This window comes from Dendropsophus ebraccatus, chromosome 2 (genome assembly GCF_027789765.1).
Source record: "Dendropsophus ebraccatus isolate aDenEbr1 chromosome 2, aDenEbr1.pat, whole genome shotgun sequence".
Lineage (NCBI taxonomy): Eukaryota > Metazoa > Chordata > Amphibia > Anura > Hylidae > Dendropsophus > Dendropsophus ebraccatus.
Genome location: NC_091455.1, coordinates 112481787 through 112495322, shown reverse-complemented (window position 1 = coordinate 112495322; position 13536 = coordinate 112481787). Strand labels below are relative to the sequence as shown.

The 13536-nt window shown below is 41.6% G+C and overlaps 1 protein-coding gene across 1 annotated transcript in view; it reads right to left on the bottom strand.

The window, feature by feature from the left end:
- LOC138784621 (cadherin-18-like) overlaps window positions 1-13536 on the bottom strand; it is a 295998-nt gene that overhangs the window by 39634 nt on the left and 242828 nt on the right. Inside the window, exon 7 of the mRNA XM_069960244.1 lies at window positions 4447-4580. Within this exon, the coding sequence (XP_069816345.1) occupies window positions 4447-4580 (134 nt within the window). The remainder of the gene's footprint in view (window positions 1-4446; window positions 4581-13536) is intronic.

The following is a 13536-nucleotide window of genomic DNA, read 5'->3' as shown; positions in this document are numbered from 1 at the left end:
GGGTCACTCAGCTTTCCCAGCATCCTGTATAATGGGGTCACTCAGCTTTCCCAGCATCCTGTATAATGGAGTCACTCAGCTTCCCTGACATCCTGTATAATGGGGTCACCAGCTTCCCTGGCATCCTGTATAATGGGGGTCACTCAGCTTCCCAGCATCCTGTATAATGGGGTCACCCTGCTTCCCTGGCATACTGTATAATGGGGTCTCTCAGCCTCCCTGGCATCCTGTATAATGAGGTCACCAGCTTCCCTGGCATCCTGTATAATGGGGTCACTCAGCTTCCCTGGCATCCTGTATAATGGGGTCACTCAGCTTCCCTGGCATCCTGTATAATGGGGTCTCTCAGTTTTCCTAGCATCCTGTATAGTAGTTGGTATAATGAGCGGCCCCCACTGTCAAACACCCCCCACCCCCGCCGGACTCAAAGTGGTCCCCACACCTGCAGGGACTCACCCTAACCTGCTACTCCTCACCCAGCCCCATCCTAGGGGACAGCGTCTCAGAGCTGCCGAAGAGGGACAGCACCATATTGCCGGGACTGGTTAGCATGTTGGGGGGGGCCCCATATATTTTTTTTTTGCTATGGGGCCCCATGAATCCTAGTTACGCCCCTGTCAGAGAGGATGGGAGGAAGTTACCTACTATAGGGGCACTATTGGGGGGAGTAAATAGTATATCTGGCAGTACAAGGAGGAGTTACCTACTATTGGGGAAACTATTATAAGAGGCCCAGTTGAAATTAAAGGAAAACTGCTTTAATTGAAGCTGCTGATGGCTCCTGGTAGCCCCTTACCTCCTCTTCCCAGTTTCGCTCCTCCGATGCTTGGATAAATCACAATGTTTTTTTGAACTTTAATCCTAATCTGTAAATTAGTCTTACGTATGAGTGTAGGAGGCAACATGCAGGGGCAAATGGTGCAGTGGGGCCCAGGAACGCCCACAGGGCTCCTAACATACTAATGTACAGATTTCTTTAGCAATGTGATGTACAAGCATCAGGTAAGAGGCTTTAACTAGTATATGGGGGATTACCTACTATAGGAAGCACTATTGGGGGATATACTATTTGGGACACTATTATAGTAGCACTCTGGAATTAAGGTTGATTTAATACTGCATGGGCAACAGAAGGGGGCGTTATAACCATTTGGGGCACTATGGATGGGCAGCTTGTATAGAGGTGGGCAGGTGGTATTATGTACAGAGCCTAATGTGTCTGACAGATTCTGTGGAGATGAGTGGTGACCAGAAGACGTCATCATGACAGCCGGGGCCAAGTGGGGAAAACAACCAAAGAGGAAGACGCCAATCAGAGAAGAGGTCACATGTGAGTCACTGAGTGTACTGTAACTGTGCTGTAATATGCTGACTGTATGGAGGTATACATGGTCTGCATATAGTGTACTGTAACTGTGCTGTAATATGCTGACTGTATGGAGGTATACATGGTCTGCATATAGTGTATGACTGTTAGTCATTAGGTGGTGGTAATATGAGGTCATGGTATGGCGGTGTTATTTGCTCCCCCCCATCCTTTATAGTGCATTTCAACCTCAGGTAGGGAGTTGGTGCACTATAAAGAATAGGGTTAAGAGGTGTTAAACTGTGTAGTTATTGGGGAAGATTTATGAAAGGGTGTAAATATACAACTGGTGTAAACTGCCCATAACAGCCAATCACAGCTCAGCTTTCAACTCTGGTACAATGTAAGAGGAGCTGTGATTGGTTGCTGTGGGCAGTTTACACCAGCCAATATTCATTTTTTTAGGGGTCTGGGGTCATTCCTTAATGATCTGGGATAGGAGAGTGACTCGGATGAGAGAAGGCGTCACCTGTGAGTCCCCGGCCGTCACTATCCGCTCTCCTGACCTCTGTTATAGGGAATATCTGTGCCCCCCATGAGATAACAATTCTGGAGAATCCTACATTAGAGCTTGGTGTTGTTCTCTCAGGCCGGGTCTACATGGAGAGTGACACAGGAATATAACATTCTAGAACACTCTATGTATCCCAGGCCTGACTGACATCCTCTGCTTAATAAGATGTGTCCCCACAGTCTGATACTGTCAGTGATGATCGGATGGGTCAGTGTATTAGGGACCAGGGGAACCATTTCCAGGAAGAAAAACAGGGGAACTGCACAATACAAAGGTAGGGAGGAAAGATGCCCCTGAATTATTTCAGTAGTGTAACTTTAGGCCATGTTCACACATGGTATAACACCTGCCATTCTGTGACCTGGGCGGGTCACAGAACGGCCGGTGTTACTGCTGATCTTCATTTCTGGTGAATTCAGATGCGGGGGCACCCATGTGCCCCACATCCCAATTCACCGCTGCACACAATGAAGCATGCAGCCAGAGCCGCACGCTCCATTGTGTGAACTGGCATGTGGCCGCTATTCAATGTGTGTATATGCTCCGGCCAGCATTCTATTCATTCCAACACAAAGTATGTTTTCGCATAAATCACGGCCGTTGTTGCAATTTGTGATTTATGCTAAACATACGTTGCGTGAACATGGCCATAAGATGAAGCTCTCCTGGGGCTCTGCTTTTCCTGAAAAATAGTTTACAGGGCAGAATACTGTGGCTTTTATTAGTATGAATCATGTGACAGATGACAGGAGAGCAAACAGATAATCTATAATTGTTCAGTATTTTGTTTCTGATCACATCTGTATACTCTTATATAGTCTGCAGGGTGATAATACTGCGCACACCTGGTATCTGATTATATCTGAAAAATTTTCTACGTGGCACAGTTGGTGCAATGGGTGCAGGGAGACTTGTATGTGGGCTGGTGGGGTGTGTGTGCCAGGGCTGCTTTTCAGTCCCAGTCCGGCCCTGATCATAGTAGTACCCCTCTCATCCTGCTGCTCCTCCATCATATTACTACCCATCCATTATCCTCCTACCCCATCATACTACTACCCCCTTCATCCTCCTGCCCCTCCATTATCATAGTAGTACCCCCTCACCCTCCTGCCCTTACATCATCATAGTAGTACCCCCTCATCCTTTTGCCCTTACATCATCATAGTAGTACCCCTCTCATTCTTTTGCCCCTCATCAGCATACCAGTACCTCCCTTATCATTCTCCAGCCCCTCTATCTGTATTTAAAACAAAAAACAGCTATACTTACCTCAACTGTAAGGTTCCTCTAGTGCCCCAGCGACTCCTCTCCATGCTCTGCTTGAGTGAGATCAGAAAGTCGGTAGGGGGCGGGGCTTACCACGGCAGGGGTGGAGCTTCCCGGGACTACCCAGGACATGGTTTTGCCGGGGCTGTCTCCTCAGAGTCGGGCAGACCTGGTAAAACCATGTATTTATCCTGCTGCAGCTGGGGGCCCACTGAGGACAGGCATCATCATCCTATGGCTGTCTGGGGGCCCTAGCTGCTGGACAAGCAGGGAGTGGAGGAGGGGCCCCCCTGGAGGATCCTTTGGTCCTCCGGTGGCCCAGTCCGACACTGCTTGAGATACTTCCCCATGTTTTTATTGCAACTACCTTCAGGTAGTTCTTGTGAATCGTTCTGCTTTCAGTTTTGCCTTTAATAAGTGAAAAGCATGCTCAGTTGTGTTAAGTTCAAGTGAATGACTTATTGAAGGATATTTTACCTTAAAAAGCCCTTGAGCTGTGTTTGCAAAACGTTTTCAAGTTATCATCTCTCTTTACTGTGAAGAACTATCCTATTAGTTTTACAGAATTTTCCTGAATCTGATCAGAAAGTATAGTTTATACTGTTAATAAACACCAGTGACCTACTTCCATCGGCAGCCATTAATACAATTTTCACCATGTTTGATAGATGATGTGATATGTTCTGGATCATGAGCCTTCTCTTTTCATCTTGATATTTTCCTTTTCTTATTATTTTCATCCATTCACTTTGGTTTCATTTGTTCAAGGTATATTGTTCCAGAACAGGGCATGCTTTTTAGAAGTTTCATTTTTATAGGGTAATAAGGCCTACAGTATCTGGTTCTGAAGAAATCTCTTGATTGGAGACTTTGACAATGATATTCCTATCTCCTTAAGAGAAAGATTTTTGTTTACCAAGGAAAGAATTCCATAGATGACTTCTAAGCTTTTCCAAGCATTTTGATATACAAGCATGAAAATGTATTTTTTAATGATATGTACCAAATTATTCCTTTTCCACTTAAGTTTCTCATATATTTTAATAGGTGATGTACATGTAGCATGTACTGCGCTATTTCTAAACCTATTCTTAAAAAAAGATTAAAAAAAAAAATCAGATTAATTGAGGTGGTGGTGTACTGTGGCTAAATTATTTAAAGTGTAATTCAAAATTTTAAATTATTTTGACAAAATCAACCATTTTCTGAGTACATGAGATTTAATTTATAAATAAACATTTATTGAAACACTGACAACACTGCTGCATTACTTCATGGTTCATTGAATTTGTAATAGTACCTTTTTCGGATGCTGATACTGTTATGTTGTACCAGGGGATTTCTTCCCTATCCAGTCGTTTTGTTGTCCTAATTGCTCCATTTTTTGAATCAATTTCAAAAATCTTCTCTTCTTGTGTATTATCCATAAAATATCTGTTGAGAATTAATAAAATAGTTAATATTTTGTGTACTTTATACACAATTAACCAAGTAAGATACTTTGGGTATATTGTATGAAAACATGCAAAGCACTTTAGGCTATAAAATTATTATAAGTTATTATTTTACTGTTGTGTATTTTAGGTATGGTTTAAATGACAGAATATGACAAAATATCCGGTTATATACTTTGAACTTCCCCTCTACTCATATGATCTACAGAATTTAAAAGTATGATACATGTAATAGAGGCATATGTTCCAATTTTTATGACCCGGATGTTGAACAAGTTGAGTATGAAAATAAATAAATAAATAAATAAACAAAACAGGTAGGAAGACGTGTGTGTGTGTGGGGGGGGGGGGGGGAGTGTAAGAAAGGAGAGGAGGAGAAATATAGAGAAAGAGAATAATTGCTTGTAATCCAGTATCAATATACTTTTTAATTTTAGAGTGGCATCATATGGCCATAGACATTATACTGCCACGCCCACAAGAATGACTGACAGAGCAAGGAGCCAATGAGTCTTCACTCTATCAGTGAACTACATTTGTCTGTAAACACTAATTAGGATGCAAATACAATTAAAATGACCAGGTGCAACACCCGGTAGTCAAGTTTCCCAGGTTCGCCAGGTTCTGGTGGGGACCATGGTATATAGTCACACAGGAATACAGTTAGTAATTTCAAAGTCCCATAACTAAATTTTAATTGTATTCTTCCTGTTAATAAACACATACTTGCCATTACTGTACATTAACACATTCTGATACACAAGTGAAAATAAGTAAATAAATAATATAAATATATACACATGTATATACCTAAATATGTGTAATATAAAAGAAGTAAAAAGTATTTGCAGCTTTCCTATCCCTGTCATATTAGTTTTTATCATGGGTTAGGATCATCCAACCTGCTGCTAGATTCCCTTAAAAAAAACCTTCACTTTCTTTTTAACCCCTTAAGGAAAGGGGCAATTTTGATTTTTGCATTTTCGTTTTTTCCTCCTTGTGCATAAAAGGCCATATCAGTTGTATTATTTCACCTAGAGACCCACATGAGCCCTTATTTTTTGCGTCACTAATTGTACTTTGCAATGACAGGCTGAATTTTTGCATAAAGTACACTTCAAAAGTAGGAAAAAAAATCAATGTGTGGTGAAATTGAAAAAAAAAAAAAACACATTGGGAGGCATTTATTAAGTCCGGCGTTTTTTACGCCGGTCGTAAAAATGCCCCCGCAGCTCCGGCGCTACGGAGATTTATGTAGAGGCTCTACATAAATCCCGTGCGCGCCATTGCGCACCGCCGAAAACCTACGCCAGCTGAGGACTGGAGTAGGTTTTCGGCGTACATTTTGGCGGAACGGATGGTAAATTGCGCGGACTCTGAGTCCGCGCCCTCCGTTCCGCCCACTTTCCGCCCCTTTTCCGCCCCCTTTCCGCCCACTGGCGTACTCGGCGGAAAGTGCCGATTTGCGAATATTTTATTCGCAAATCGGCCATTTGCGTATAAAAAATTACGCAACACGGCACTTTCCGCCGAAAATCATCCGTTCGCCGGATGATACATGTGGCCATTTTGTGTATTTAGTGGATATGTGTTTTTACGCCGTTCGCCCTGGGGTAAAACTGACTTGTTATATATGTTCCACAAGTCGTTACGATTAAAACGACATATAACATGTATAACTTTTATATTATGAGATGGCCTGTAAAAAATTAAAACCATTGTTTACAAATATATGTTCCTTAAAATTGCTCTATTCCCAGGCTTATAGCGCTTTTATCCTTTGGTCTATGGGGCTGTATGAGGTGTCATTTTTTGCGCCATGATGTGTTCTTTCTATCGGTACCTTGTTTGCACATATATGACTTTTTGATCTCTTTTTATTAACATTTTTCTGGATTTGATATGACCAAAAATGCGCAATTTTGCACTTTGGGATTTTTTTGCGCTTACGCTATTTACCGTGCGAGATCAGGAATGTGATTAATTAATAGTTTGGGCGATTACGCACACGACGATAGCAACACATGTTTGTTTATTTATTTATTTACTTTTATTAATAACCTGGGAAGAGGGGGGTGATTCAGACTTTTATTAGGGGAGGGGGCTTTTTATCAATAACAACACTTTTTTTTTTACTTTAACACTTATACTAGAAGCCCCCCTGGGGGACTTCTAGTATAAGTGCTTTGATCTCTCATAGAGATCTCTGCAGCATAGATATGCTGCAGAGATCCATGAGATAGGCACCCGTTTACTTCCGGCTGCTGCAGGCGGAAGTAAACGAGTGCCGAGCCGGGGACAGCGCCATCTTGGAGCGGTCCCCGGCCGGCTTCAGTAACAAAGATCGCTCCTCCGGAACAACGTCCCGGAGGAGCGATCTCCCCACTAGACACCAGGGATGACACTGCAAACGGTAATCGGATGCAGCTGTCAACTTTGACAGCTGCATCCGATTACTGTATTAGCGGGCACGGCTAATACCTGCGGTCCCGGGCTACAAGCGGCACCCGGGACCGCCGCGGCAAATAATTATGATGACTAATAACAGTGGTTTTTTTTTTTCCGTAACAATGGCTATTTGCCCTTATTTTTACAATGTGGGAACACAGCCTAATATCCATTACTATGGGTTATAGGACTTACTTTTATAAACATTTTATTCATTTTCTTATATAATGGATAAGATTATAGTATTTGTGCATGTGTTCGTGTGTGATATAGAAAGAAAGAAAATAATATAGATTAATTTTTATCTTAATTTTTCAGATTGATCCATAAGGTTTTTGCTTGTTACAGTCAATAGCAATTGGTTTTAGGCTTACAAAGCTATTATATTTTTTGTGAAAATTAATGTTACAAAATTTATCACATCACAAAGTAAAAAGTTAATTTGTAAAAAAATAGTAGCATTTAAATCATTTATTGAATATATTTTGCCATTGACTAAATTGAATAAAAGGATTCTGCAATCTGCCTTTCATTTGTGGAAAATAAATATAAAACCTTGAAAAGAAGCAAAGTAAGAAGAAAAAAAAATGTCATACAAAAGCAGAATGTGAAATGAATGAAGATAAAACACAATGCACATATTTGCTAGTATTCCCAACTTATTTGCTTTACCTTGAAAATGTAAAGGTAAGCAAGGTAAGATCTCCCCATCTATAGGGAAAAAAAAAGAGTTCTTACTGATTGAGTGAAATTTTGTGTCTCATACTTTTGTCATGCTTTGTGGTTTCTATTATTATTATTATTATTTTTTTACTTAGAGGCGACATAAGTAAAAAATGCTTGAGGACCTTTATACAGAGGAAAAGTTTATATTCATTTTTACCTTTTTAGATTAATTTAGCAAACTGTTTTGGAAGAGGATATAAGGGGACAAGGATATGGATGCACATGTTGGACAAATGTCATATGTTGCTTCTTTTGTGACAGAGCTTGGATTGGAGACTTAGGGCCACATGTATCATCCGTGAACGGATGATTTTCGGCGGAAAGTGCTGATTTGCGTATTTTTTGATACGCAAATGGCCGATCTGCGAATAAAATATTCGCAAATCGGCACTTTCCGTCGAGTACGCCAGGGGGGCGGAAAGGGTGCGTGTAGTGGGCGGAACGGAGGGCGCGCGATTTACCATCCGTTCCGCCCAAGTGTACGCCGAAAACCTACTCCAGTCCTCAGCTGGCTTAGGTTTTCGGCGGTGCGCACGGGATTTATGTAGAGGCAGTCCGCCTCTACATAAATCCCGGTAGCGCCGGAGCTGCGGGGGCATTTATAAGTATACTAATAAATGCCCCCCTTAGACTGCATTCATATTTTTATTGAATGCTCTATTCTAAGTCCTTGTTTACATGCTGTAAGACAGCGGCCCATCATGCGGCCAGATAAACATAATTTCTTTTGAATTGGAATACAGGCACATTCAGGTGTGCCTGTTTTCCAATTAACCACATGAGACAATGCAAAGTGAGGCTGGAGCCGTACTTTATATTGTCTGCACAGTCAATTTAGTGCGGCTGCTATTCAATGAAAAGTGGTCGCACAAAATTGGCATGTCAGTTTTTTGTGTGGCTGCATGGAATCCCAGCCAAAGTGTATACAGTGTGTATACACTCCGGTCAGGATTCCATAGCAATTAAAGTGATCGGCCGCTGTTGTTAAAAAACGGCAGTTGTTGCAAACCTGCAACAACAACCATTGTTTAATGAAAACATATATTGTATGAACGTGTCCTCAGCCTGTTTTCAGAAACAGGATGTATGTAAGTTGATTTAGCTTTTATATATTTTCACCTACAGTAGCTTTAATATATTTGTATCCAGTCTCATATTTTCATGCAACTTTCTTATTAAACTTACATAAATTTATCTTTAATAATTATTTAGAATTGTTTGTTGTGTTCCATCTAATCATATGTAGATAGCCCTTCCCAGGACAGTGATTGTAATAGAAAATGTATCCACTTACTGGCAGAGATCTTGTCCCAGGACAATGACCACTTTCAAAAGGAGTCCCAAGACCCTATTTTTTACAATTTTAGTGCTAATTTGTTGTGTGCAAACAAAACAGTTACCAGCTCTCTATATACTGTATATTAGGTATAGAAATGGTTCCAATGCTTCCTTACTGTAGGTACATTGTTTCTTTTTATATTCTAGGTAAAAAAGCAGTTTGGCATTTTTTTCCCTTATTAACCTTCTCCCGCCGCAGGGCAGTAAATTAACGTCGCTGCAGCCTATGCCTGATACTGCAGCGACGTTAATTTACGGCGCAGGATGACACAGGTGCAGGATCTGTGATATCAGTGATATCACAGGTGCTATCAGTGATAGTCGGAGGCCCGCCGCAGCTCTCAGCACTGGAGCTAACCTTTTAGATACTGTGGTCAGCACAATCACAGCATCTATAGGGCTTCTGACAGAGAATTCTTCTTCTACTGAGGGAGAATTCTCTGTCCACTGTCCATCGGGGCTCTGCAAAGTAATCGCAGAGCCCCGATGGTAGCCATGGAAACCTCAGGCCTCAGGCTTCCAGTTACCTGGCTACGGAGGGAAGGCTGGGCACTTGGGACGCGCGTCCGTGAGCTCTGCCCGCTCCTCTCTCTCCCCTGCCGCTGTCACAAGATTGTAACAGCGGCAGGAGACAGAGGAGAGGGGGCAGAAATAGGGACATCAGCCTATGGCATCATTATGATCCCATAAGCTGATGTTCTAAAACAACCTGGGCATTGATGCATCAATGATCCCAGGTTGTGAAAGGGTTAACTACACACTATGGGAGAAATTTATCAATTTATCACATGGTGTAAAGTAAAACTGGCTCAGTTGTCCAGAGGAACCAATCGGATTCCAAATTTCATTTTCCAAAGAGTCTGTAAGGAATGTAAAGTGGAATCTGATTGGTTGCTAGGGGCAACTGAGCCAGTTTCCTTTTACACCATGTTTGATAAATCTTCCCCTATATGTTTACTAAATCCATTGCAATTTTTCCACCATTACTTTAGTTTATATAGGTCCTGGTGACATCAGGAATTACTCTAGTGGCAGTAATCTTGAAATCAAAGTCATCACTAGGTTTTGGATACAGATCGCCACCGCCCCCCCCCCCCCTGCCCCGATGCCGCAATTGCGGAGAATAGGTCCCTCCGTCTGGGCCGGACGGGGTTCTCTGCTGCAGCAGCCGAGAGCAATAGAACATAGATCTCATTGATCTATGCAGTATATCTATACTGCATAGATCTCAATGAGAGATCAGAGTAGTGATACTAGAAGTCCCGAAGGGGGACTTCTAGTAAGTGTGAGTAAAAAAAAAAAAGTTTTTTTTTTTATTGATAAAAAGATCCTATCCCCTAATAAAAGTCAGAATAACCCCCCTTTTCCCATTTTATAAATAAATAAAAATGAGTAAATAAACATTTGGTATTGCGTGTGTAATTGCCCAAACAACTAAATTATCACATTCCTGATCTCGCACCGTAAACAGCATAAGCGCAAAAAAAATCCAAAATGCTAAATATCCGCATCAAATCCAGAAAAATTGTAATTTAAAGTGATCAAAAAGTTGCATATAAGCAAACAAGATATCGATAGAAAGTACAGATCATGGCACAAAAAATGACACCTCACATAGCCCCATAGACCAAAAAATAAAAGCGTTTGTTATAAGTATGGTAATAGAGCAATTTTAAGAAACATTTATTTAAAAACAAAAAGGTTTTAATTTTTTAAAAGCCATCAAATAAAATAAAAGTTATACAAGCTACAATTCGTTGTAATTGTACTAACTTGAGGAACGTGTATAACATGTCAGTTTTACACTAGGGCAAACGGTGTAAACACAACCCCCTCAATACAAGAAAAAGTGTTTTATTTTCAAATTCACCACACATGAAAAAGGAAATCTGGTTTCACTGCATATTTTATGCAACAATCAAGCCAGTCATTGCAAAGTGCTATGGCCTCTGAAAGCCGACTGCAACAACGGCCGTGATTAATATGAAAATATACGTGCTGTTGCCGCCTATGGATTCCGGATCCCTAGCAGTGCTGCGAGAAACGGACATGTCAGTTTTTTGCGGCCGCTATTCAATGAAAACCCTGTCAGTTCACACTACGGAGCTCAGGCCGCTTGCTGTGCAGTGAAGAGTTCTGATGCGAGTGCACGGGAGCGCCTGCATCTGAACTCTGCGGCTGCTAAGATCATCCCGGCTGGGATGATCTTTTTAGAGACCGGCCGTTCCGTGACTTACATAGTCTGAACATAGCCTAATTTAGGGTACTCTTCTGCATACACACTGGTCATGTTTGTTTATTTTGTAACCCCTTTTTGGACATTAGTTCATGGTTTCTCTTATTAAAGATATTACAGGTTTTCATATCCCTTTGGAACTAGTGTTGTTGTTGTAGTAATTATTATTATTATTATTTTTTTTTTTTAAAGCGCTCTTAGTACCAGAGCGCTATGCAAGTCATATGTTAACAAACATAATAATAATTAATATTAATGCTTTGTATAATTTGTATAGTGCACACAGATTCCACAGCACTTTCACCTATCTGTATGTTTTGGATGTGGAAGGAAACCGGAATACCGGGAGGAAACCCACGCAGACACGGAGAGAACATACAAACTCTTTGCAGATGTTGCCCTTTGTTGAATTTGAACCCAGGAACCACCATGCTGCCACAAACAGGATCATTACAAGATCAAAACACATTGAAGTCAAATGGCCAACTGGTACATGAGGAGAGAGGACCCTGCCTGCGAGGGCTTACAATCTATAAGGTACTGGGAGAGAAACAGGAGGTAAAGTGCAGCCAGTCAAGTGTGATGCAGAATTGGTATAGGTTGTAGCCTAGTTTGAAGACATGGGTTTTCAGGTTACTTTCGAAGGACTTGATGGTGAATAAGAGCTGGATGTGTCGGGGTGGCGAGTTTAGAGTATGGGGGAGGCAGTTGTGTGAGGTACGAACAAGGGGGAATACAAAAGGAGGTCATTGGAGGATCTGGGGTTGCATGAGCGACAGTATAAGGGCTATAAGGTCAGAGATGTACGGGGGAGGGGGAGCAGGTTGTGGATGGCCTTGTATGTCATGGTCAACAATTTAAAATGAATACGTTGGACATGGGGAGCCAGTGAAGGGATTGGCAGAGGGGAGAGGCAAAGCAAGATGAAAGGTGGATTAGCTGGGCAGCAGAGCAAGGGTGTTAGATGGTAGACCAGAAAGGAGGATATTACAGTAGTTCAGGCGGGAGATAATAATAGCATGTACCAACAGTTTTGTGGAGTGAGGTGTCAGAAAAGAGTAGATTCGAGAAATGATTTTCAGATTGTCAGGAGTCAAAGGTAACCCCAAGGCAGCGGAATTGGGGGACAGGGGGAACAGTGCACCCATTGTGATTTATAGATTAGACAGTCGGGTGGAGCGAGATGGGGGAAAGATGATTAGTTCAGTTTTGTCCATGTTGAGTTTTAGAAAGCAGGAGGAGAAGAAGAAAATTATACCCAATAGACACTCTGGAATCCTGAATAGCAAAGAGGTGTCATCCGGACCAGAGAGGGAGATCTGAATGTCATCGACATAGAGGTGGTACTTGAAGCTGTGGGATTCTATGATATGTCCCAGGCCAGAGGTATAGATGGAGAAGAGAAGAGGCCCGAGTACCGAGCCTTGGGGGACACCAACAGTAAGGAGACAAGGAGATGAGGTGGTGTGGTAGTGGGAGACACTATAAGTGCGGTTAGAGAGGTAAGAGGAGATCCAGGAGAGGGCTGAGCAGTGTTCTACCTCTCTAATGTCTCCTCAGAAAAGCTTGGTTGCAAGACTCTTAAATTGCTGCTTCATATCCTTACGGTGGCCTGCTGTCTTGTTGCGAAATGTTGGACGAGACCTTCTCCCCTAACTATATGCAAAAAATCTTAGATGTGGGCAATATGGGGTATTTAACTGTGCTGCTAAATAATAGGCTGGAACTCTTTGTTGGTGTCTGGTCCCCATGGGATGGATGCTGGATCAAAAGGGAAACACAAATACCTCCTTGATGAGATCTCCTTGATACCCTTATAGTTAAGAGTTTCATCCAACAATTCCTCCCATTGGCCTCCCTTTTTAGTCTCCTGTCCTGTATCACCCCTTCAAATTCTTTTCTTATCACTAGAAGCTAAAGTTGGAATTGACTTCTTGTTTTGTGCATATTTGTTCCTTATGTTTAATGAACAACTCTTTTTGGGTTCATCTTATATAAAATTTATTTGCTCGATTATGTTGTTGTATACATTATTTTACTATAGTATTTTATAAATACTTTATCGCTATTTTACTGTGTGTATACATGGCCTTAGGCTTGTAATGTCTACATTGGAAGCAGAGTCAGTAGTTATCATCAGAGGGCAGTGAATGGAAAAACCTGTTAAAAATTTGCAGGCGAAAAAAAA